This window comes from Protopterus annectens, chromosome 14.part0, assembly GCF_019279795.1.
Source record: "Protopterus annectens isolate FY-2018-M chromosome 14.part0, PAN1.0, whole genome shotgun sequence".
Classification (NCBI taxonomy): domain Eukaryota; kingdom Metazoa; phylum Chordata; order Ceratodontiformes; family Protopteridae; genus Protopterus; species Protopterus annectens.
This window is the reverse complement of record NC_056748.1, coordinates 1026112690-1026140364: the sequence shown is the minus strand read 5'-3', so window position 1 is coordinate 1026140364 and position 27675 is coordinate 1026112690. Positions and strand designations below refer to the sequence as shown.

General features: G+C 39.5%; 1 protein-coding gene across 1 annotated transcript in view; it reads right to left on the bottom strand.

Moving 5' to 3' along the window:
* The window catches only part of CNNM1 (cyclin and CBS domain divalent metal cation transport mediator 1), a 580179-nt gene that overhangs the window by 210766 nt on the left and 341738 nt on the right, over positions 1-27675 (bottom strand). Inside the window, exon 8 of the mRNA XM_044056831.1 lies at positions 22431-22620. Coding sequence (XP_043912766.1) covers positions 22431-22620 — 190 coding nt within the window. The remainder of the gene's footprint in view (positions 1-22430; positions 22621-27675) is intronic.

The window sequence follows — 27675 nt, the reverse complement described above, 5'->3', positions numbered from 1 at the left end:
GTTCTCATCCTGATGGAGACAATTCTCTATAGCTTCTGCTTGTAAAATGGCAGTCTTATCTTAAAGCTCTATTTCATCCATTTGTTTTAGAATGGTGTTATCTTTAATCCACCCCTCACCAGCCTTATCACAGTTTACATTAATGTTTCAGAATACATAGAGTTTTCTATTTCCAGTGCGTCAACACCAGGAGTACCACATCATACATGTCCATTATCTTTGCTCAGTGCACTGGCCTCTCTTTGCTCTTCTCACTGGAAGAGCACTGCAGCCCTGTCTAGCAAAAGGAATTTCCCCAGTGCCCTGGACAAATTTCCTGTAGTCAGTATGAATAATACCTTGGGTACCCCATGACAACAGACCACTGGCATAGTGGGACTAAACTGTCAACAAAAGGGTGAATAAAGTAAATGATAAAGCAAATGTATTTTACATAAATTGGGGATTAAAATCCAACAGCTAGATTTGTAAGTATTATTTCATCCATATCTTTCTTGATGTATCCTTATTTTAATTCTGCAACTCTCAAATTCTATATTGCATTTATCATAGTCTACAACATATAAACTGTAATTTGTGAACTAGTTTTATTTTAACTTGGTGACTTTATCATTCATGCCATACAGAACTAATGGTTGCTCTTACATCTATGATTTTTTATAGGCTTATTATGTTTTGCATAATTTAGAGACCTGAAGAGGTATAATTACTAAGGAAGCCAAAATCTGTCTTTCACCAAAATGCATTTGCAAATGTTCATTCAGTAGTTCCCTATTAGACTCTTTTTTTTTTTTTTTTTTTAATTCCCTACTAAACTTACTGACTGATTTTACATCTAAGATTTTAGTGAGGATTCTCAGACTCTGATCTTGCAAGCACATCGAGAAACAGGCATTAAGCAGAATTTGTATTTCAACAATCTGTGTGCAAATGTTGTTTTCCAAGGTTACTACCTAATACTACTAATTTGAATCTCAAGAAGAATAATTCCATTGTGAATGTTACATTTTACTGCTTATTTATCTTGGATCACAACATGGATACAACATTGAACAATCAAGTCTACTTAACATGTTTGTTTTCTCCTTAAATTATGCCTCCGGTACCTTTGTCACTTTAAATGCTTTGTAAGTATTGTTACTCGCTGGTTGTTAATTTGATGTAAATTCTTTTATTGACTGCATGTTTCCCTAGTCATTTCTATTCTGTATTATACAGTGCAATGCTGTTACTTGCATTACATCTGGTAAATACTGGAATCATTAATTCATCTAGTACTCACTCCCTATTTAACCCTCTCTTAGACATCTGATACAAGCAAAGAAGTTTGGCAACCATTGCTTGGAAAGTCTCATTCAAGTAGATGTCTCAAATGTTTAACGTAAAATTAGAGTTTCAAAGAGAATGTTTGTTGTGGTCATTAATAGTAAGGTTAATTACATACATTAAAGAGAACTTCCAAAAAAGCCAACAAGAGGAGGACACCATAGTTGCAAAAGGTTTTGCATATATATAGCTTAGGTTCCCATCAAGGCTCTAATAATCCCATAATTATCCCGACTCCAAAGTGTAATAAGACCACTACAGTTACAGAATGCAAAAAGCGTTTCCAGTGCATAATACCATTTCTCCAGGAAGTGGAATTAAATCATCAGAAGGCATTACTGATGGCACCAAAGACAACATGTTCTTTGATGTACACGTAATTATTCTTTAGCAGGCTGGCAATGTAGTAAATATCAATGTAAGGAAACTAAGTGGTACTTGACTGTAGAAATGTGGACTTGAGAATTCCTTACAGAGCAAGGCCAAAAAAAATTTCAGGAGACAGAGAATTCTCTATCAGGCATACAGCTGTTGGAGGAAATCTGTTCAACCACTATAAAACCCTGAAATATCCACTGATGATGCTCTTGACAGTACGGGAAAATAAATACATACATGAAGCATGCTGATTACACTTAAGAAATGGGAAAATCCAACCTTGTTATCTATTTCTGTAACATCACAGTTATGCAGTAAATTATCTGTATTGGATAACTGGGGCAGAGCACTGATTCATATGGACTTTTTTCAGACAAAGTCTGAGATCACACCGTCTGGTTAATTGACTTCCTTTGTTTCACACAGTATGCAAAAGGGGGTTAAAGGAATAAGCTTTATAAGTTGTAAAATACATTGCTGTCACAAAAAAAAAAAAAAAAAAAAAAATAGAAGACTTTTTAACAGCTGTTAAAGGTGTTACTCTAACAGAAGTACACTTGGTGCTGTCACATACTATTCTCACAGAAGTACACTCAGTGGTGTCTCAAACTATTCTCACAGAAGTACACTCAGTGCTGTCACATACTGCTCTGAGGGAGTGCTGTCACATACTGTTCTCGCAGAAGTACACTCAGTGATGTCACATACACAATGGCCAGAAGCCAAGTGTTAAATACTTCATGCTCCTATACTTTTTTCTCTGCAACTAATGCTACATCAGAATAGATGACACTCGATAAAATACAAAGATTTAAAACTGGTTTTCTACAATCTTAATTATGTCAAGAACCGACAAGTAGTTAAGCTCATGTCTCCAACATAAGGCAAGTAGAAAAAAAAAATCAAAATAGAATATTATGGATTAATAAGGGATGAAATGAGTGTTACCAGCAGAGAAGCAAACGTTTTGATACTTCTATTTAATACACAACTGTTAGACTTGTCATAGGATAGAGTGGATCCTTTTGCTGTTTCAGTGCACTACAGTAGAAAAAACTAGAGCAAATCCAAAAAAAAAAAAAAAACAGAGTGGCAGACCTGTCATTGTTCTTCATCAGGTATAGACGTCTAAGAGGTTTCTTAATCTTCAAATGTTTAATGTCTTGGGTATATACTTACTTTTCCTGGTACTTATTTGTTAGACTCACTGAAGTAAATGTTATTGGGTGGTGGTGCTGCGGTAGCGTTGTTGCCTCACAGTAAGACGGTGTCTGGTTCGATTCTCAGCTAGAGCGTCTTCTGTGTGCAGACATGCGTGAATGGGCGTACCTTCCTTGAAGGTTGTGCGTCAGGGCTGGTAACTCGGCACATAAAAGTCAACTACCAATCATTAGCGGACCGGAGTTCCGCTGTGACGACTCCTAACCGGGAAAAGCCGAAAGACAACAACTGAAGTAAATGTTATTTAAGGGTGCAGAACAGTGAGATATGGAACTCCCTACCAAAACACAAGAATCATTGAGAGCTTGAGCTCTTTAAACAGTTGTTACAGAAAGTTCAAGAATTATTCGACTCCAGTTGTCTTTTAGCAAACTCTTAAATACCTCAGTTGGACTCTGAACTTGGGCTATATTACAGTGAAACACACCGAAGTATGTAAAATGAAGTTTAGTGCTTTCTTTTCACACGACATTCGGAACTTCATCAGAAGTATCATAGCATAATTAGTGAGTATTTATATAAAACAGCTGCATGATGTTCAAAAAAGCAAATCATTCTAAAAATAGAATATGTAAAGCATCACAATAATAAGTTATGTTGCAATGTTTTTAAATAACTTTTAATACTAATTATAATTAATATTAGGTAGTTTGTCAGCTATTAATAAAATCTGCCACTTTAACTCTCTCACTTAAAATTTGTTAAAATCCGCCACCCCTCAAATCCATGTCTAAATGGTTGATAAAAAAAAAAAAAAAAAACTTTATTAAATCTGTTGCCCTCTGTACTGTTAATACAAAGCATTATTAAAGTGGTTCTTTTCAATTGCATGAATACATTTTAAGCTTCTCTGCAAAAGCATCTCTGTGGTTTTGTTCACAATGAAGCTCTCTCAGCTATCTAGCCACAAACTCATACACTCAGTTGATTTGCAAGTGTAGTGGCATTTGACTCCAAAAGTCCTAGCAAGTTAAGTTCTTGGCCCCTTGAGACATAGGTGCTGATTCTGTAAGGGCCTTTCTAAGTGATCAAATAGGCTTCAGCAATACTAAGGTTAACACTCTGTGCACCTTACTGGATAATGTTATGTTGTCCTATCTCACCTTCATTCTTTGCTGGTTGGGTTTGGAACTGAGAATCGGTTCTGACTCGGCCTATACTAAAGCTAGAGAGCTTCCACTGGCTCAAGGCTAATACCCTATAGCCCATCATGCTTAGGGAGATTACCCAAATCTTGTTTGCCGCTAAACCAGATCGGGTGCTTTCTACTAGGCTCCAGGTTAAGTGGAATCATTATTCTTCTTTTATACTGTTTTTTGCTCTAAATATTTAGTGTGATTGTTATCTTATTTGCTTTTAGTGTGGTACAAAAGTTTTTTCTAGATCCGTTGTGAGATTTTGTACTGTTTGTTGCTGGCCGTCGTCTTTCACTAGGCTGTTTATCCTCCCCTGTCCCGATCCCAAAATCATTTGATTTAGACAGTTTTTTGGGTCTTAGTTATTTAAAAAGTATCCTGTTCCACCTTTCTCTTTATTGTGAGGTAGTCTGTTTGAGTTAGAGGGCTCCCCTTTCAGCCTATTTAACTTGGGCCTCCCCCTTTCCTGTGGAGTTATCGTTTAAGTTACATACTTCTCCTCTGGCTTCCCCTTTACTTTGTTTGTGATTGTCTGTAGTGTTGTCCAAAAAAAAAGTTTTGTGATTGTTGAGCAGTCTGCCTTGTACTGTGGCTAGTATGTCTAAAGATGCTAAAGAAGCTAAGCCTTCGGGCTTCAAAAAATGTGATTGTTGCAGTCAGAAAATGTCCTTGACAGATGGACACACCAGTTGTGTGTACTGTTTAGGTGCTGTCCATCTGCAGGAGTCATGCTCTTTTTGCCATACATTCAGCTCTAGAGTGTTATTGGAGAGAAAAAAGTTGATTGTTAGGGGATTATTGAAGGTTCCTTTGTCTGAGGCACTAGAAGGGAAACAGAATTCCTCAAAATCCTCCCATCAGTCTTAATCCTCTAGTTCAGACAAGTCTGCTAAGAGGTCTTTGTCCATGGCTCCAGAATCAGAACCGTCAAAGAAGGCAGAGGATGCATCCATGGACCTCAAGGCTTTCGGGCCCAAAAAAGCTACCTCTTTGGCCCCACTGGTTATTTTGCAGCCGACAGAGTATCACATGCAGAGCTGGTCCCCAGTCCTGGAATCGGTCTCCTCAGTTTTGCACTCCCCTATCTTGCAATCCATCAGATTGTCGATCCCATCCTGTCGGTCTGCCAGGAGTCTTTCGGAAGATGATGTGGAGCGGCTGGTCAACAGGCTGTTAAAGACCCGGGCACTGACCAAGATTCTGTCGAGCCCAGCCCAGAAGGATTTGGGTCCGTCAATCTTCACTTCTTCTTTAATTCCTCATCCGACCTATGTTGTGGCTTCTGAGCTGGAGTGCTTGGATTTGATTGTAGTGGAACCGTCGGGGCTGAGACCTGCTCCAGGATCTTTGGTCCCAACTTCTACTCCGACCTCCTCGGTGCCATAGTCTATTGAGGGGTCTAGGGGCCGATGCTCCCTCAGTCGGGTCCAGGGAGGAGAGTCTGGTTGGACAGTTGTCTGATCCAAATCTACCTCTCACGGCTTTGGAGCAGGTGAGCTCAGCACCTACATCAGCCTCTAAGCCCACTGCCTTAGCTCGGAGGCAGTCTCCTGGCTCTTCGAACGGTGTCGTGCTCCTTTCAAGGTCATGAGGACAGTGCTATCACCTCAGACAGCTCCACTCTCACATCCAAACACTCTTCCTCCAAAAGTGCCGGAGTTTGCCTCGTTTCCATTTCTCCCCTACAGGCGTGGAGACCCAAAGTTCCAGGACGCCCCATTGGGCAAAACCAACTCTTCTGAAACCTCCCCCAGAGTACCCCTCTGGAGAGGTTCCTCGTAAGATGACATGTAAGAGGAAACATTTCGACTCCCCGGACAAGTCCATCACTTCAGACATGGACCTAGATGATTCAGAAGGGTCCCCACGGTCACCCTCTGATGAGGTCTTCTTTGTTGGCATCCTAGAAATCCTTAAACAGAGAAGCATCTGGAAGTACATTAACCCATCAGAGGATGAATCTGTGTACCTGGAGGCTTTTAGGTCTTGCCCTTCACCTCTTGGGTGACTCCACCTTTCGATCAACTCCTAAACATAGTCAGTTGAAAGGTGTGGGGCTCTCCGGAAACTGTGGAACCTGTTCCGCGGAGGCCGAATAAATTTATTACAGTGGCATCTAATAAGGAGTTCCTCACAAAAGGTGTCCTGGTAGATGCTATGGTGGTGGTGGCGGGAGCCACCAAAAAGGAACTATCTGAGACTTCATCATCTGTCCATCTGCTGAATAAAGAATCTTGTACGATGGACAGGTATGGAAAGTATGTGTTTTCTTCAGCAGCCTTTACCCTTAAGTCGCTGAACTATTTGACCCATTTTACTAGGTTTCAAAGGGATCTCCTGAAGGAGTTAGGCAATACCTCCAAGGTTCTACAGCTGCGGGGGTTTCAGGCAAGGTGATCTCTCAGCTTTCTACCTTAAATTCTGTGGTAAATTCCTTCAGGTGACTTATCTTTTATGCGGCAAATGGAGCGGGTAGGGCAGTGGGTACAAGAATCGCCCTAAGGAGACATTCCTGGATGCACTTATGCAAGCTTGCAGAGCCCCTCAAGTTTTCCTTTATCAACGCTCCATTCGATGGCTCATCCTTATTCGGGCCAAAAGTGAAAGAGACTCTGATCAGGTGCGAGCAAGATGGAAAGACTCTTTCTGCCATGGGAGTCCATTTTTTCCTCCCTTCCAGGCCTTATCTCAAAGACCAGAAGGAGGGAAAATGTGGTTCTTTAAATTCCAGAGAGCCTTTCCAGATGCAAGTGGTGATTCTTCCCCCAGAGGCAGAGGGGGAAACAGTAATGGAAGACTATGACCTCTAATGCAGAGGGGGTCCACACAATCAGGGCGACAGGGATACATTCCTTGTTAGGCCCTACCAGCGCTCCTGAAAAGAGGCCAGTCTGTCCACCTCCAGAAGCAGTCGGGGGGGGGGGGGGGGGTCACTTGTCACTGTACCCAAAAGCTTGGCTAAATATAACAAATGACAAATGGGTACAAGCGATCATATCCAGAGGATACTGTATACCCTTTTCCTCTCCCTCTTTAGAAAAGAGGTCAGTCCCGGATGTTCCACCCAATCAGAGGTACCAGGCAACCCTAGAAGTCCAAAGGTTGCTAGAAAAAAAAGTCATCCAAAACTTCCCCGCAGACCAAATTGGATTCGAAACCTACTCAAGGTTCTTTTTAGTTCCAAAAAAAAAACAAGAGGACTGGATGCCCATTTTGGATCTCAGCAGACTAAACAAGTCCATAAAAAAAGCAAAGTTCCGGATGGTGACACTGCAGTCAGTGCTCCCCTTCCTGGGGGAAAGACAACTGAATGTGATCAGTAGATCTCCAGGATGGACAAAATGGACAGGTGATCCAGGAGTCACTTTATGCTTCAGCTGGGAGCTAGTCATTAAAAATTCTGAGCTCTGCCCTTTGGTCTCACTACAACCCCCAGTGTGTTCACCAAATGCATGGCAGTAATCACGGCCCACTTGAGGCATCTAGGATTCTGGGTGTTTCTGTACTTGGACAACTGGCTCCTGACCACCACCACCAGGCATCTACTAACCAAAGCAAGAAACACCACCATCCACCTTTGCTCTCAATTAGGCATTACAATAAACTTTGAAAAGTCTGCCTTGTTGCCATCACAACATATTGTATTTATAGGAGCAGACTTACTAGAGAAATGGTAGCCAAACTTCCTCCGGACAGGATACAAACCCTATGCCAACAAGTAGAAAACATCCTTACAAAGAAGAAAGTACAAGCGAAACTTATTCTAAAGATCTTGGGTACCATGGCGGCAGTGATGACCTTGGTACCTCTCGCACGCTTACACGTGAGATTTCTCCAGTAGTTACTTCGCAAGCTTACATGTGAGAGTTCTCCAGTAGTTACTTCGCACTCTTACATGTGAGAGTTCTCCAATGGTTACTTTTCACCCAATGGTCCATGCAGAAGTTACCCATGTCCCACAAGATTATCATAACTGAATCCTGCAAGAGGGACATGCGGCTTCATTCTACTCAGGTGATTTTGGGCACATTGTTCATTCCCCCACAACCAATAGCTACAGTGACCACAGACTCTTCCCAGATAGGGTGGGGGGGGGGCATTATCTGGGGAAGACTGTCCAAGGAGTTTGTCAGGAATACGAGAACCACTTGCATATCAATGTCCTAGAGATGAGAGTGGCATTGCAGGCATTCCACAACTCCCTTCCACTAGGAAAAATTGCAATCCAGACAGACAATATGTCAGTCATGTGGTATATAAACAAACAAGGAGGAACCAGCTCTTACTCCTATGCTGAGATGGTCAGAGTATGGCAGTGGGCAATTTCTTCCCAATGCTTTCTAATAGCAACACATATCCCAGGAAAATCCAACGTGATAGCAGACAAACTCAGCAGAGCTATTTTAATGCCTCACGAGTGGTCCCTGAAACAGGAAATTGTGAAATAGATTTTTCGCAAGTGGGGCCAGCCTTGCTGTGACCTTTTTGCCACGTCCATGAATGCCAAATGCAGCAGCTGCTTTGCCCTGATCCTCACTACGGGGGAGTCATCAAGGGACACACTTGTACACAATTGACCCCCGGGTCTCCTTTATGCTTTTCCTCCATTTCCCTTGATCCCCAAAGTCCTTCAGAAAGCCAGCACATTGAGAAGCAGGTTAATGCTCATTGCTCCATACTGGCTTCGTCAAATTTGATTCCCCTTCCTATGGCCTCATTTACAAGAGGATGCATGAATTCTGGACCCAGTACCAGACCTCCTGACTCATACATCAAGGACACTCCATCCCTCGGTCAAAACCCTCACCCTGACAGCTTGGCTGCTCCACTTCCACTCCTAGACACACTTCCAAATACATCTCCCGCTGTGAAACATATTCTGATCTCATCCCATAAGACGACAACTAGAAAGCTTTATGCTAGCAAATGGAAAAGGTTTTCTTGTTGGGCTCTCAACAATCACATTGATCCTTTCACAGCCCCTGTAACTTAGCAAAACTTTTCAATGAAGGTGCAGCAGCAGCTACCATATGAGTTCAATTGGCTGCTATATCAAACTACCATGTTGGAGAAATTGGATTCAGAATTATGTCCTATAGACTGTGAAAGGCATTTTTGAGAGGTACCTTTTTGTTAAGGCCCCCAGTAAAAGAATCACCAGCTCCTTGGGACCTCAATTTGGAATTGTCTACTATAATCCTTCCACCATATGAACTGGCTTCATCTTGTCATTTGAAGTTTCTAACATGGACAACAGTATTTTTGGTGGCCATCGTGTCAGCTAGGTGGGTATCAGAAATCCAAGTATTGTCTATACGTCCCCCATACTTGGTGTTCCATAAAGACAGAGTTTCCCTTAGAACTAATCCATCATTCCTCCTTAAAGTTTGTTCTCAGACTAACTTGAATCAGTCTATTGATCTACCTGTTTTCCTTCCAAACTATGGCAACAAGGCAGAATATATATTACACCAATTGGATGTACACAGGCAATTATGTTTCTACCTAGACAGAACAAAAGAATTCAGGAAATCTGATCAACTGTTCGTATCCTTTTCAGATAAAAAGAAGGGCGTCCCAATATCAAAAATCACTCTGTCAAAGAGGCTTACTGATACTATTACCTATTCATATACTTCTCAGAATAGACGACTGCCTGGGAAAATAAACAGGAGCTATTGTGACCTCATCTACCTTTCGGGCTAGGCTGCCTATGGATTCAATTTGTGCTGCAGCCACATCGGTAAAACCTCTTACGTTTATCACTCATTACAAAGTAGATTTGACCTCTTTGTGCTTTCAGGGATTCTTTTAGATCCATTGTTCTGAAGAGTTTGTTCCCTTGAGCCACCCAAGAATGAAGGTGCTGGGGACGCTGTCCCAACCAGCAAAGAATGAAGGCGAGATAGGACAACATAACCTAAAGAAGTTATGTACTCACCATAATGTTCCATGTTTGTTGTCCATCTCACCTTCATTCTTGCATCCCACCCTCCTTCCCCCATCCTTCACTCCTGAAGGATTGTATTTGGAACTCATGTTCTCCGATTCCCTTCTTTAGTCCTAGGTGGCACATGTTTATGTGAGTACTACGATATATATATATATATATATATATATATATATATATATATATATATATATATATATACTGTTACTCTGTTTAGTAACTGCAAACAAGATTTGGGTAATCTCCCTAAGCATGATGGGATAAGGTATAGCCTTGAGCCAGTGGAAGCTCTCGAGCTTTAGTATAGGCTGAGTCGAAACAGATCGGTTCCGAACCCAACCAGCAAAGAATGAAGGTGAGATGGACAACAAACATGGAACGTTATGGTGAGTACATAACTTTTTATATTAGCCAGCATTTTTTGTTTTGTCTTTAATGGCAAGTTCATCACCAGATTAAGGGGGTGACAATGGGAGGCAGGGCATTAAGAGAATAATAAAAACAATTGGAAAGTAATGCAGAGTAGTAATTATTTGGCTAACATAGTGGGCAGTTCTCCCAAATTTATTAAGTAAAAATGCCAACTTGAAATCTGTCTTATAGAGAGGAGGTGCTTACTACAGTTTCCCCACTACTCCTAAAAGTACAAATACACACACTTCCAGATTTTGCAGTCGCTGCCATTACATTGACACCGGCAAGCCTTGTTTTGTTTACAAAAGGGACCTTAAAGATACATTTGAACACTGTAAAACCATCAACATGGATGCAGCAAGGAACACCAAAAAGCATACACAAATGTGGTGTTATAAGCAATGCAATTACATTTTTAATGATATTTTCTGACGTGCATTATTAACTTCACCGTTAGATCTACTGAATACACACACACTGTACGCCTGTAAGAGTGATTCATCTGATTAAGTGCATGACCTGCAAGTAATTTTATGTTGAGAAAAGTGAGAGGTCTTCAAGAAAACATATGTATAAGCTCAAATACGACATTATGAAGAAAAATGAAAATAATGCGCTCTACAAGCATTCTTTTTCTTGTAAGAATTATAAAAAATTTTATTCTTGGTTCTGAAAGATATGCAATAAAAAAAAAAAAAAAGGGGGGACCAGTGGAGCTGAGTATTGAATATAAAGAGCTCCTCTGGAAATTGAGATTAAATGCTGGTTCACTCACTCTCCTGGTTTACATGACCACATATCCATCACAGGAGTGTTAAATTACATATAACTAATTTATACTTTTGTGGCTTAAAAAACACTCTCTAGAGTTTAGGAAATAATATAGGAACCATTTTAATGTCTTTTTTGCTTGACTCCTCACTAGTTTGATTACTTTTGTTTGAAACTGAAAAGCTTTAGGGTCATATGATATTCTAAAGTGTGTGTATGTATATATATATATATATATATATATATATATACAGCAAACTTTTATGCTCTAAATTCTGATAGTCAGTTTTATCAGTGAATACTGTAGTATTAAAAATCATTTAACCAATTCCCTTTGGATGTTAGTTGGATTTTGATGTTTAGTTTTGATTTTGCTATGCCGTTTCAGTGCCATTTTGTGAATGCTAGAAGAAATCACATTAACTACTAACAAATTGTTTTTGGCCAGTTTTTCAGCACAAATGGCTATTTTAAAGACATGGTGAACTGGTCCTAGTAAACTGTGGGTAGGCACTGGATAATATTTCAACTGAGACTGACTTTGGATTTTGTTGATTTTTAAGTTGGTCTCTTTACATGCAGCTTAATGGAAGAACTGTTTCATAGTGTTTAATGAGTAACATTCTGTAGAACTGTTTTGCATTTCTGCAACAGAAGCAGCAATTACCTTGGGGTTCTCTTGTGATGTACTGAAACTATGACTGCTGGAATTGTACCTTTACATGGCAGCTGCTGCCATCGTAGAGCTGAATAGTTTTACAAAGTTATGTTGCAGCTGCTTGTTTGGACTGACTAACTGTAAACTGATTCTTGTTGAAGGTGGTTTAACCTCGTATATCACTGCTTATGAATCTTCTGCTAAGGCTCTGATTTTCAACCTTCATCCTCACTTTTTTTTTTAAATGACCATTGATTACTAACTAGTTTTATGAGTTTGTCTATTTTTAATGCAAAAGGAATGTTTTAATTTTACTTTGACAGGGTGGGTAGACTTGTTTGAACATCCTTTTCAGCTACAACCCAGATGTGAATGCACAGTTAAGATGCATCAGAGATGAGACATTTAGTTATGGAAATGAATAGTTCAGATACAGAAATTAAGTACAGTAAGTGGTTCTACAGTAAGTAAACCCTTGTTTTTCTGATTCATTAGATTTTGCACAGCTAGTATTTTTAATATTTTGTAATGAGCAGTCACACTATTTACATACTTATGAAAAGAGAATTTCCCTTTAGGAAGGGAGAAAGTATTAAATATTTAGGTATAGAAAAGGAGGCAAAAAAGCACTTGACAGATAAATGAGATGGGGCGGAAGGTATTCCTTAGAAAATTGTTCAACTGTAATTTTTAAGTTATTCTACATTTTGTTTTCCTGAAAAGGGAATATTTTGTAGTACAAGTTTGGTGGGAAGGTGGTTCCAGTTAGCAGGGATAATTTTACTGAAGCTTTTTCCAGATGCGAGAACAAAAGGGGGGTTTGATCACGTTAATTATTGACTCCTGAGAGCACATGGGAAGGATTTGATTTGTAATTTATTTCTTGGGGATGGGCAGAAGTTTATGCAGAATTTTCAATGTAAATAATGAAGGAAAGCATGGTGGATTGTACTGCAACTGGGAAACAGTTGGGTTTCTGTAATGTAAGACGGTGATGCTCTCGATGTGGGAAGAGGTTAAGTCTACAGATGAAATTTCTAGGTGTTAGAATTTTGCTTGTATTGCAGACAGAGTGGAGGGAGATGATTGGGTGAGCATACTCTAACGTGCATATAAAACCATGTTTAGCAAGGGCCTGTCTGGCTTGGTTAGGTCATAAAAGATGGGAGTCCATGGCTTTAGTCCATGGCTTTGGGTTATGTGGAAACTACAGCAGCTAAGTAACTGTGGAGTTTAAACAACAGTGACTGGTCTGAAGTAAGGCCAAGTGCTACTCTACTGCAGAAATGTTACTGTTTGCAGGGGAAGAGGGCAGAAGAGAGTTTGTGCTGTGTACCAAAATCCAAGGAGATTATCTTCATACCTCTCATACTCTGAGCAAGAAAGCTTGACAAAGCCAAAACTAAATGGGGGAGGGAGACAAAGCCTGAAAATTAGGGACAGATTTTAAATATGGCATTAAAAACTTGGAAAATGGCTAGAATACAATATGGTACATTAGCATGCATTTTTGATGCTCAACTTTGTCATTATTTAATGACTTCAGTCCTCAATGATTACCCAGAAACCCACAGATTTTATGAGGAAAAGACCAAAAATATGAAGCAAAAATCTGGACAATCTGTAAAAATCTGGACAGTTGAGATGTATGGCTGCATTTGAGGCAATTGGAATCAATCTGTTGCTTGTTAACAACTAACATAAGAGAAGTCTAAAGTGAAGTTTATGCTGATTTTGATGAAGGGACCCTTTCTGTGAACAATGATGTAATCAGGATGATGATGGTTATTTCAATAATAAATACTGAAAATTAAAATGGGACCTAGGCTGGAGCAATGAGGAACTCCAAACAACCAGGTTGTTTTATTTGACTGGTTCTCTGGCGACCAGTGTACGAATTAATTTTGTTGTCTGGTCTGAGAAGCTGCTGTCTGGGGTTAATTTGCATATCTGTCTAGTCTGATTTCTGTGGTTTTAATGTGAAGCTGGTTATCACTGAATGCATGTGTAATATAGAGAAATATTGCCAGCCCAGCTATCTGGAATTCTGCAAATAATTCTTTGTTATATGTGAATATTGGTATGAGTGATACAGATCTGTATGTTATGAGCTTCAAGAATGTAACTATAGCATGCCCTGCTGGAACATAGAAGATTAAATTGCAAAGCTAGACCATAAACAAACGTTCTCTCTCAGTTTCAGTTCAATAGCAGACACATTGTCTAGAGCTAGAAGGTTTTCTGTTGTCTGGAAAGAAAAATAATTAGTTTAATATGTAAAGTGTTTTATTGCTTTATGACTTCCTACCAGCGAGACAGTTCTGAGCAAACATCTGAGAAATATGTAGTTTTAACACGGAGGTGTTAAATTCTTGGTTTCTGTTTTAGCCTGGGAACTGAAGTCAGGTGACAAAATTGATGTCATCCAAGCTAACCCTGCAGTAATATTTGATATTAATTTAAGAGATCTCTGAGAGAGACTGTGTGTACTTTGCCTTTGACCTGGAAACACCCACTCATCAGAATGTGCACTAGCTTGTAAGTAAGACTTAGGGCATAGTATCTCTTTTAGATATAGATAGGATTATAGTAAAGATTAGTTTAGATGTTTTATATATTTATTTGAGACTGTGCTGCAATGATGTTTTAAAATATTTCCTGTGATTTTGAACTCTGAAATAACTGTGTTTGAGTATTGTCTTGTTCTTTTATTATTTATTATTAAATGTATTTAAACCTATATTTGTGAGACATATTTAAGCTCTTAGATTACTTGCATATGTATCTGGTGACACTGTACAGGCCACTCCTGAATAGCCTTGCAAGTCTTGGTCAAAACTACCATTTGGATTTATAGTAACATTACTCATTTCTCTCTCTCTCCAGATTGAACACCCTTTGCTAAGGGCCTTAAAGTAGCTGATAAAGAGGTGGCTAGTGGCAGTGATAACTACCTTATAGTCTGGGCAAAAGTAAGTTTTCCCAGGTGTATGTGTGTATAGCAATCAAATCTTTGTGTGTCAGCTACTGGGCAGGGACACAGAGCACTGATTGGACAGAGAGGGTGCTGGAGGTCTTAGCTTGGAAACTCTGCTGAGATCTCAGTCCTACAGCTGTGCCAATGGGGAGTCTTATTGGAGAAATGGAGAAAGAGAGAGAAACTAGCCCCAGACCGCCTGTGATCTTGGTGTGCTCTTAAGGGAAATTATACTTTACTGTGTGTGTACTTGTCATTCTCCCAGTACATACATCCCTCACTGTTGTCAGTGGTGAGGATTGAGGCTTCTTGAATACCGGGCCAGTGCAGGGGAGTCACAGCATAGACTTGACTGGAGCTTTATTAATTCACTGTTGTGATATAGGAAGCTATTTTCAGGAAGAATATAAACTGTTTTTATTGCGGTACGCAATCTCATGGAGTTTTTATATGCAATGCTGTTCTGTGAATTTATTTTCAGACATTCAGTTTTATTTTTTTTACTCTGTTGTGTTTGCAATTTAACACCAGTGAGTGTTTGTCATTGACATAACTACTATCATTGACTTATGCATCTTATTCGTTACTGTTCTCACTTTCAGCAGTAGTTTTATTCTTTTTTGACTGCACATTGTATTTATTATATGTCTTGTGGAAACCAGATGGATTGACAAGTAGGCTCTGCTATGCTACAGACTTTCTATTAGCCTTTCACTCTTCTTTTCACCTTTTTTCCTTTTAGAGTGTCTCAAATGTATGAAACTGAGAAGTGATATGCCAGGGGACTACTGTGATGGAGGCTGCCCCATGAAGAGTGAGGTTACTTGCTGCCAACCTAGGATGAAATAGTGTAATGACTTGAGTCTTCCTCATCTTGTGCAGGTTTACATTTCTGGATGAGTAAACCTGCTCTCCAAATTGTTCTGGGTCTGTTATATAATTCCATGTCATTGAGGAATAAACTAAGTATATTCTGATTTACTCTAAAGGATTGACCAGGTATATACTGCCAAGATATGGCTGGAAGAGAACATGGGAACTTATTTAGGTTTCTGTATTATACCAGATTTTCAGGTGATTAAAAGTCCCAGCTATGGTTAATTAGGTTATAGTGGAGCTATTTGTTTTTCATCAGGTTTGAAGATGACCGAGATTGATTTTGGAGAGTCTAAGAACTTTGACTTTATTTTTAGGGTAGAAATTTGGAACTTTTTTTTTGCAACAGTTCTTGGATCTCCTCATCAAAATGGTTTGTACTTCCTCCCAGGTGGTTAGTCCTGGTGGCCTTTGGAGCTTTTAAGATTAATGGAGACCTTTAGTTGCACTTAAATCATTTCCACTGCAACCTACTAATTTTGACATTTCTTGTTCTTAAAGTTGGTGGTAAACAGGAATGTGGTGGAGGAGCTTGTTTCCAGATATGACAAATTTCTGGTTCATATTTGGGACTACGTTTCCCTTTCCTCTGTCTCCAGCTACAAAACTGGTGAACTGTACAGATAATAAGGCAGCAGGCTCTGGTATTCTCTGCAGGATATTTGACCAGCTTTTGGAGAAGATGGAGTGCAGATGATTCTGATCTAATTTCAGCATATAATCATGCTATATCATGGTTCTGTTTCATATCAGTTCAGTGAATGTGTATCCTATGCATATGGTCCTTCACGATTCATGGCTTAACTCTGAGTTTTGCTTGATGCACAGGCTAGGGAAAAGACTGGAGTGGTGATGGTTATAAAGTTCCTTCTTGAGGATAAACTTGTTCAAGATGAACATTATACTTCATATCAGACAAGGATTTCCAGGAAAGTGCCAGTTTTGTGTTCAAGGAGATCTCTGCTGCAGTTGATTGTGTAGTTTTACTCTTCCAGGATTGTGATACTCTGCCTTTTTGCTGACCAGGGAGTTGTTCTCTAATGAGTGTGAAGAAGCTGCATGATTTTTGAAGACACCTTTGCCTTGATTAGGTGTTCTTTTCCCCCCTGATAGGCACTCATCAAGGACTGCTGGCTGCCTATGATGGGTAACTTGGACTTTTGCAGGGTGGCGTTTGAATATGTTGATTAAGAAACTCATGGACATTGTCAGTTGTATACATGACCAGCTGCAAACTGGATTATGGCTGAATGAGGCTGCTTAAAACTTGCCTTGGTTATCCTCTGTCCAGTTCAACCATTCTTCCACGCTGGGTTGTTTCCATCCTATTAAATGGAGACATGATTTACCCCAACCCTAAAAAACAACTTTGGGTGTGAATCTGTTGGGATTTTTCACTCTTTCTCAAACATCTTTATTTTAAAGGTTATTGAGTAGGTAGACTACGTAAAACATTTTTCTTATTAGATTTCCATAATATAGTATGGCCATGCTAAGTCCAGATTTAGAGCTACATACTCCAAGGGTACCATAATAATTTAAGTGAAGTAATCTCTTGATGTCCAGAAATAAAAGAAAATATTTCAGTTTTGGTCCTTTGTGATATCTCCATGGAATGTAACAGCAAGGATCATACAATCCTAACTGAACACCTGAAAGACCACCATCTGTCTAGCATGGCCCTGGAGTGATTTGTGCCATACTTGTCAGCCAAACTCAGTATCTGGTTTCAAGGGTAAAGTCCTCCAGCTTCTACCAATTTCATTGAGGAAGTATCCCAGGGTTTGATTTTCGATACTTCGTTCATAGATTGGTACTAGGCTATCAGCCCTAGGGCATATACAAGCCTAGCCATAACAATTCCCTGGCTATTTCTTCCCACACTATTTACTTCCCTGGACCCCTGTCTAGCAGGGTGACTGACGTGATCCCCGGGGTGAATTTCCTTTCTCCCATCCAATCGTCAAGGTTGTTCATGATATACATGTTGCCACTAAAGGAGCTGACTGGAAGGAAGGATATTCCTATTAACTTCATGTTAATGATACCCAGCTTTAGCTCTCCCTTCCTTTAGAAAATCTGCCTGATTTTTCAGCCTGGAAGATTGGTTTCATTCCATCCTTGAAAGGATAATGTGCAACTGAGTGAAACTCAACTCTACTAAAGCTGAGGCATCCATTTGATCTATCTCTGTTCTTGCCACTTATTTGTGCAGCACATTGACTGGAATTTGTATCTTGGGCTTAGGATCTGGGCATTGCTTCTGATAACAGACTGACTACTAGAGGCCATCTATTGGGTGTCATCTAAACAACTTCCAGTAGAAGGATATTGTCCAGATTTTAAATGTTGTATACCATTTTCCGACCCTGGGATGGTGACAAATGGTCTAATATTGTCAAATATCAACTCCTGCATTCCTCTTTACCGGGGCTTTTGTGTGATAACTAGGCCATTCTACACCACCAGGTTGCTGACTGGTACATGTAGAATTAGTCATGTTGTACCTGTATGTCAATATCTGTATTAGTAGCCAGATGCGTGTGTAAGATTCTTAACTTCACCCTCCATGCCCTGCTTGATGCTCCAATCACACAGCTAAAGCTATTGGGCAACATCTACCGTCCCTTGTTCTTTTTTTAGAAGGTCCTTTAGACTTCATCTCTTTAGGAGGGTTTACTGTTTGCCTGGCAGGATAATGTACACTAACTTCAGAGTACTGAATTTTTAAGTGGCTCGGTAATTTCTTTTACTTAAATATCAGTACAACACTTTTAAAATACCCTGTTTCTTTAAGCATACTCATTTATCTGTTTTTTTTTTAAATCTATATATGCTTATGTTTAAACATTTTACTGAAGATCCATGGGATGAATAGTGATGAATATTTGACTTGTAGAAATTCCTACAATATACAGTCCAAAATATTTCCATCAGCTTGTGCAACAATAACATTTTATTTAACAAGACTTGCCTGCAGTTCCCAAATGAATCTATACCCAGTAATAATGAAGATCCTAAACAGATGGTTAGTGTTTCTGATCAGGTCGACACTGTAAGCACTGTGGTCTGAGTGGTTCAGAAAGCACTCTCGCCATCTTCAGCTCTGCAAGAAACAATACTGTTTTGAGCTACAGTAACATGTTTTGTTGTGAAATTTTTGGCAGCACACGGTATCCACAGATGTATCCAGCTATTGCTATAGTCAACACAGTGCTTACCTGTGCTGATGAACAAGTTCACGTGTTGACATGACATGAAGAGAATATAAACGCCCACATAATTTTTTGGTTCCCTTTGCTTCATCCTGTTGCACCTTACCCCAGTGCCCTATTGTCCCACAACTGCAGCAAGTCAATGTGTCTCTACCCTAATCACTCTTTGGACCACACCCCATATCACATTCCTGACCTCAACTAGGGTTTATGTGGGGAAGTCCCCCCCCCCCCCAAGGATAGGAACACCACATCACTCCCTGCCACTCCCATCAGTCTGACAAACTGCTAATTGAACCCCTTTTTCATGGGTAGCAGTCAGGGCCTTTATTGTTATACACCAATGGCCCAACACCTGCACAATTTTGAGAGCAGCTTCTTTGATTCCATTTACCAGTCTTGGCTGAAATATTCAGTTCTGTTAAAGCCTAATATTCCTGATATCTTCTAGTGTGGATATTAGTGATGCTAAAGTACATACAAAAAGATGGAAAAATACCATACAATAATTACATTTGAAGGAAATATGTCAAAAACAGTACATTATGCAGTACAACAATTCTGCTGCACAGGCAGATGAGCCATGATGCAGTGCCATGCTTCCATTATACAGGCAGAAGAGCCATGATGCAGTGCCATGCTTCCATTATACAGGCAGAAGAGCCATGATGCAGTGCCATGCTTCCACTGTACATGCAGAAGAGCCATGATGCAGTGCCATGCTTCCACTGTACATGCAGATGAGCCATGATGCAGTGCCATGCTTCCACTGTACATGCAGATGAGCCATGATGCAGTGCCATGCTTCCACTGTACATGCAGATGAGCCATGATGCAGTGCCATGCTTCCACTGTACATGCAGATGAGCCATGATGCGGTGCCATGCTTCTGCTGCACAGGCACATGAGCCGTGATGCAGTGCCATGCTTCTGCTGCACAGACACATGAGCCGTGATGCAGTGCCATGCTTCCGCTGCACAGGCACATGAGCCATGATGCAGTGCCATGCTTCTGCTGCACAGACACATGAGCCATGATGCAGTGCCATGCTTCTGCTGCACAGGCACATGAGCCATAATTCCACTGTACAGGTAGATGAGAGACAATGCAGGACTTTTGTGTGCATGTAACACATGAAGCAGTGTTATCCTGCAGATGCATCTAGCACAATTCTACTGTACCACACGATCCAGGACTATATTCTGTCTGAGCTGGATCACATAATTCTAGGGACTTTAAGATATATATCTAGCACAGTTCATCTCCCATGTTTTTAAAAATCACACCATTTTAAAAGGACAACAGCATTCTAGTGTACTGCATATGTTTGGTGATACCTGCACTCAACTTGGATGTCACTAATTGCTTCTTTGAGGGAATTGAGATAATGTTTTGTCTCTCTAACCATACAGATACACAAAAGTTCTCATAACCCCTTAATTTCTTGTACATCCTTTCTCCTATCTAAATTATTAAGGCTGCTACAATGAAATCTGGTTAAAATGTTACACATTTTTACAACAGCACAAGCCACTCCCTTGCAGAAGTGACTCCTTAGTAAGATACATAACATGAAGTAGTTCAAAACATTAAGGACTTTAGTGCAGTTAGACCAATATATGACACCTACTGGAAGTGATAACTACCAATACAACAGGTTCTGTAAAACACATACACCACTGATTCTAAAAAAAAAAAAAAAAAAAAACTCTCATAACTAGGGACTGGCCCCTCCCCCAAACTAATACCACAACACCTCTCTCAAACACATTTGTGTGTGATTGACTATATGGAACACATGCACTCTCTATCTAGCTCCCCCTCTCTCTAATATATATATAATGTGTGTGTGTGCATGTGTGTATATATACATATACATACATATATATATATATATATATATATATATATATATATATATATATATATATATATATATATATATAAAACAGACACACACACACACATGATGTCAGTCAGGTGTTCGACACTTCTATCTTATTAGGCAATGTTGACTAAACTGTTCTGATGCAGACAATATCTAACACCTAAAGCAGCGAAAAACACCAAATCCTGAAAGGATCTACCACTCCAGACCCAGGATAAACTGCAAACATGTGTCCCGAAGGCTGGGCAGGTTTTGGTATATTGGGTGTTTGACACTGCTGGCTTCGGTATAGTTTAGTTGATACTGCCTGATTCATTAGAGACACACGTGTGTGTGTGTGTGTGTGTGTGTGTGTGTGTGTGTGTGTGTGTGTGTGTATATATATATATATATATATATATATATATATATATACACATATATATATATATACATATATATATATATGTATATACACACACATACATATATATATATATACATACATACACACAGACACTCCCTCTCTTATCTATATCTGTATTTCATATAGAGATATATTTGACAAAAATTTAATTGTAATGCAGATGATCATAAACATTCATTATCACTGTGGAAAAGGACAGTGTTGCATGATGGGAAAATTCTGCTACTAAAGAATAAATGTTGATTAAGCTGTGATACATGGACCAATAGATTTTCAGTTCTCTAACATTTGGTATTTTTACAACCTGAAGTAGTAAAATTTATAACTATGTATCTACGACTGTTTAAGCAGTTTTATGCAACTGACACTGATTACTTTTTTCCAGCAATAAATACATGTAAGCATTTCAAAGATATGTGATGAATTATTTATGAATCTCCATGACTGGCTTTAATAATCTATACAAAAGCTACAACACAAGTAACCTACACCAAAAGTCTGGTATCCTTATGTTCTACAAGGTATAATGTCAAAAAGCTGCCAAGTTGTGATATAAACATCTCAAATAATTAGTCACTAAGGTAATACTACTCGGTGTTTTCATGCTTTTTCTTCCCCTCCCAAAATGTTATTTTTTTGTAGCTGCAATTTAAATGCAACTGCATGCAAAACCATATGCTGAATCAAGCAATTTAAGTAACAGTATGGCAAGGCCAGAAGAACTATACTTTGCAATAGCAACTGCAAATTAAAAAAATTATACTTATTGTGCTTTAGAGTAAATAAATCATAAATAAAACAGTAAATAAAATACAAAAATAACTACTAAATAAAAAAATATATGTTCTTTAAGAAATTTCTACTGATATGGCTTTCTTCAGTCAACAGTCTTGTGTTCAAATAATTTTTAAAAATAAGTTGAACAGCTCTGCCATTCTGCATAAGGCTGCACGATTCCATAGGGTCAATGTGACTCTGCAGACGGGTCATGGGTCTGTACTGACAGATGAACGTATCATGCAAAAATGCAGGCATGCAGTGTGCATGTGTGACCATGTCCATGTGAGACTGCAGGCAGCTGTGTTTCTTTACTGGAAACCTGAAAGCATCCATGCAAGATTCAGAACATCTGTATACCAAGCATGTTTATGCGAACAGAACAGCAAGCAGAGTTACAGAGTGGTCTCTGTGAATTTGCAGGACTCTGACTCACGGATAATGAGGTTCTTCTCATTGCGAAGAGCGGTGGTGGCAATTGTTTCCATCTCAGGACTACCTGTCATAGTTCTCTGAGTCACTTCTGCAGGTGACAACTGGCTAGTGACGAGTCCGGCATCTGGTGAATGGGGAGAACTGTCCATGCGAGATGCTGTAAGTGCATTCTGGTACTGGTGCCTTGTGATCTGATGCACAAAAAAGAAAGGAAATAGATTACATTGTTAAGAATAAAAAAAAATGCCATACAAAACATAGCAGATTCACAAGTGCAGCCAAGGTCAGAAGATAACTAATTGTACTGCCAATAAAAAGGAATACTGGTATTGATGTTCAGTGTCTCCAGTGATCATGTGCATGTGGAATTATGTATTACCGTGGGAGTTGATGCTAAAGCACCATTAAGAGCAAGACTTATAAAAGACTGCAAGTAAAGTACATAATACCCATACAGCGATGCATACATAAATGTTAAGTATCAACACTGACAAGACCTTTATTCCTCACTGTTACTTAGTTAACAAAATAATATAATTCATAATAAGTGCTTTCTTAAACATTTACAAATCTTAAAAGCTAACTTAACAAAAATACAAGTACTGGCCATGAATAAGGCAGATACAAAACTGATTGCAAATGGTTCTATAATTATAGGAATAAGGAAGTCACCGTGTCACTGTACTCAGCCTTCATCAGACCCATCATTGAGAATGATGCCCCCTTATGTGTGTACCTGAACAGACAACAACTGGAACATCCACAGAGGTTCCTCACAAAAAATAATTTAGGGTGTAAACAAAGTCCTATGCGGATTGCCTCAAAGCCCTATCTCTATGTTCTGTTTCCTACAGGCTGCTGATGGGTGATTTATGCCTGGCATACAAGGGATCCTTGTATTCATTCTGATGGACCTTTTGCATATCCACAAAATGAATAGCACCAGAACTGCTAGATCTAAGGATTTATACTTTGCCTGAGACTTTCATATCTGTCCCTCCAACATGTCCTATTTATCTCAGAGAATCTGTTCTCTGAAACAGGCTTTCTGTCCATGGGAATCAAGACGTTCCCTAACAGTATTCAAGCACAACTTGGAGCAGTAGATGGTAAATTGGAAATTCATTCCTGGTATGACACCCAAGTCTCTGGACAGAGGAAGCCATTAAGAATGCCCTAACATACACCCCTTAAATAACCTCTAAGGCACAATAACATGTGCGATACATTTGGGTTGCATGGCTGGGGTTATAAAGGCCTCAGTGGTAGTTAGCCTAGTATATACCTATGAAACTAATATTCCTTCATAATGAATATGAGGGGAAAAATAACAAATTAGCCTCTGAAGAAGTCATGGAATGGTCTTTATGTCCAACTGCACTTCTGTTTAACCTCAAGTTTACCCCATGGAAGGATGTGGGCATTTACTATGGCCTTTATTGCAATGATAATATTCACACTCAATGTCTATAATTCATTATAATTAGCAGAATTAGATTCAGCGCCATACTTCTGCTGCAGGCATGCAAAAAAGACTGCAGTGGCATACATCAACTGCAAGCACAGGCGACCTTGACCACTCGTGTTGTGGTAGAGTTGAATGTTGCAAAGTTTCTGCTCTGCGCGTGGAACAGAACAGAAATTCTGCAATGTTCAGATACAAAGTGAATGATGCTTGGTGTGACTGTGCTGTGAACAGATAATCTGAAGTTTATGTAGCGGGGAATAGCATGAGGTTTTTTTTTTCTTTTTTTTTTTTTTACAATGCTGGCACTGATCACCCAGATACTTGCTATATGAACAGAACAAAACCAAACATTACTGGTTGCTTAGAAGGGCAAAGAAAAAAAAAGCAAACTATTTCTTAATATAAACATTTTGGAGAGGCAAAGGGTAGTCTAAATAATACACCTGTGTACATCTGCCACAAACGTAATATACAGAAAAATGCTATTTAAAATATGCAGTATACGATTAAATTAAAACCAGACACGACTGATTTCTCAAAGTAGTTATCAGTGTACTACAGATATAATCTATCTTGGGCTAAACAGTGGTATGAAAGTAACATTCACTCTTAGGCTGAAGCTTAAAACTTTTTAAAACCAAATTCCCTTTTACAGAGATCCCTTCCTTTGGGCATTATCCAGGGATAATGAATAAATTCTTGGATGAAGTCTGGTAAGAGACTTAAAGGTATACAATATTCACATAATGTTGCTCTGAAATCTTTTAAAGTATAAAACATTTGATCTATAACATAAATTCTCAGTGTATATGCGAATAAGCACAATGACAGGTAAAAGGCTGAAGAAAACCCATAATAAGGACACCTTTATCCTTAATAAAATAAGTAAGATGAACTGAAATTGTCATATTCCTCATAAGAACTTAACGTTGTACCTACATAAAACTGTAACAATTATGATGTACTGTTAAAACAGAAAACTGAGGAAAAAAGATTTGGCATATGCATTTATCATGTACATCAGATTAATGAAAGGCAAGTAATAAAAAAAAGTATTAAAACCATAACTACCTAGGGTTCTGGGTCTGGCAGTGAAAATGTGTTTTTAAGTCAGCCTGATTACATATGTCAAAGTAATTAAGCTTATAATACCATAATTTTTGCTTCCTAAAAAGGTGGTATCTGGATGTTTAAAAAGAAATTTCTAGAGAAAATGCAAGTGGAAACGTGGTCTCTTATGTTGCACAAGCATTTCCAGAGACTTTAGATCACATAGCTTTGATGCTGACAGCCATGCTATCACCATCACTAACAGCAGAACAAACTTCTAAAGAATCGGGTTTCCGTCCACATCCCAAAGACATGCTGTAGGTGGATTGGACACACTAAATTGGCCCTAGGCGTGAGTGTGTGCATGTATGTGCCTTCTGTGGAAGGTTGGGCTGGCAACTCGACACCGTAAAATTCCACTGCCAATCATGAGCGGACAGGTGATCCGGTGTGGCGACCCCTAACCGGGAAAAGCCGAAAGAAGAAGAGCTGTAAAAGGGCAATGTTTTTCTAGGGATGCTTTCCCATATTTATTTTTAAAGCAATGATGAATGGCATTTCTTTGCTCTAAAAAAAAAAAATGTATAAATGTCACAAGGCACTCCACTGAAAAAAATGCACCTGAGGAGTACTGGCACCTGAGGGGGGGCTTCTGGTGTTGACTTGACCACCCAAGTCATGTTACATTTGAAAGTTATTCAGTTTCTGCTTTATGGATGGGACAGGACAAAAAGCCAGCAATGTTCAAATATAAAGTGAGTGGTGCTTTGGTGCAGTGTGAAGATAGAAGCTAAATTTCGTTTGGATAGGATAGCATTATGTAAGGTTTTTTTTTTTTTTTTTTTGTATTTAATTTAAATGCTTGCAGTGATTAACCAGATAGCTGTGGCCAATGTAAGACTCAACTTCTTTGCTGATGGATCAGATCAAAAGCAAAAATATTGAGACGTGTGTTGTGGAAGGCAACATTTTTCCTGATTTTGGGTCTTTGTTAAATATTTCTCTAATTTACTTAAAAAGCTAATGGAACAATATATTTTGTATCAACATGCATTTTCTGAACAGGAAGTATGACTCTGTGACATCGCTGGCATAATGGTTAAGGTGTTTGCCTCCTACACAGAAAGTACAAGGTTCTAAACTAACCTCTTGCCAATACCTGTGTGGAGTTTGGATGTTCTCTCTGGGTCTCTGTGTGGTTTCTCCCACCTCCCAAAAATGTGCTAGATGTTTCCACCTCAAATGCACCAAGGATTGGGCAGCAGCACACACTCTAGATGGTGTCTTTCAAGGGAAGAGTGATGCAGATCAGCCACGTTTGGCATTGAATGTGATGTGCAGTATCCTCTAGATAAGGGAACATGGATCAAATACTGCACACTATGTCAGGGCTTAGCTACAATAGTGTAAAAGTTGGCTGTAGGTGATTTGATCACTTAGCCAAAAATTGGCATGGGTATTTGGTGGGCCGAGGACCTGGCCTACTTCAACCCATGTCAGAAACCCTTATTAATGATGGGACATGTCTGTGCCTCTACTGATTAGTGTGTGTGCCCTCTGTAAAGCCCAACAGCCCTAGGTCAATTAATTACCTACTGGCTGGTGTCCAGTTGTCAAGCCTGGGCTGCCAGGGATAGCCTTGAGCGAAAACTAGTCATAAAACTAATCCATCTGCCAAGCTTGAACTCAGGATATCTACACTGACAAGATGCAGCTTGGAAGTGGATGACATGATGGTAAGGAGAGGGATGGACATCCTCTCTATCCAGGAGACGAGAGAAGAGCAGTGCAACAAACTCATCTGGCTTGGGATCCAGAGTCTACTACTTGGGGGAGGACAGACTAGAAATGGTGTGGGTATTGTGGTGATGGATGTCATCAAAATTAGAGACAGACTCATGAAAATTAGACTGCAGTGTAATGATAGGGCAGTATTCATAATTTCAGCCTATGCCCCACTGCAGGGTTGTGAAAGTAAGAGACTGCATTTGGAAAACAGTTGCACGGCCTACTACATAAAGCAGGACTGCATGAGAATGTATAGATAATGGGGACCTGAATATTCATATCAGAATGGCAGAAGAGGATACGAGGTCTGCCTGGGTCTACATGGATGGGGCAAAAGGAATAAAGGAGAGGTTATTCTGTCTGGCAAATACCTTGGTGGTGACCAAAACATGCTTCAGCAAATCAGACATTCACAAGATCATAAACAAGATTGGGCAGAATGTAACTCTGGCACAGCTCCTTCTAGTAAGGAAAAAGCACTTGGATAGAATTAGAGATTACAAAGTCATTCCCAGTGAAACAGCTGCCCCACAACATAAACCACTGGTGGCCACAATCTGCTGCAAGATGTGATCAGAGAAGGTTCTCAAGTCAGAGACTAGGCTGAAGACTTGAAAGCACAAGAGTTTACAGAAATACGGCTGTAGCACCTCAGGAAGAGGAGGAAACAGGATGACTTTAAAGGTCAGCATCTCAAAACAACACGTTTGAAGACTTTAGAACACACATGCAGCCAAACCAGGTATGGAAATAGGGTACACAAGGAAAGCTGTTGGTGGAATGTAGAAGTCCAGGAAGTTATCAAAGGAAATAATTCCAGGAAAAAGTAGGAGATAGAAAAGATGGACCAAGTTAAGGACTACTGATCCTTGCAAAATCTGAGACGGTCTCAATAGTATGGGAAAATGCATCAGAGGCAGTCTACCAGTTTCTAGAAAGT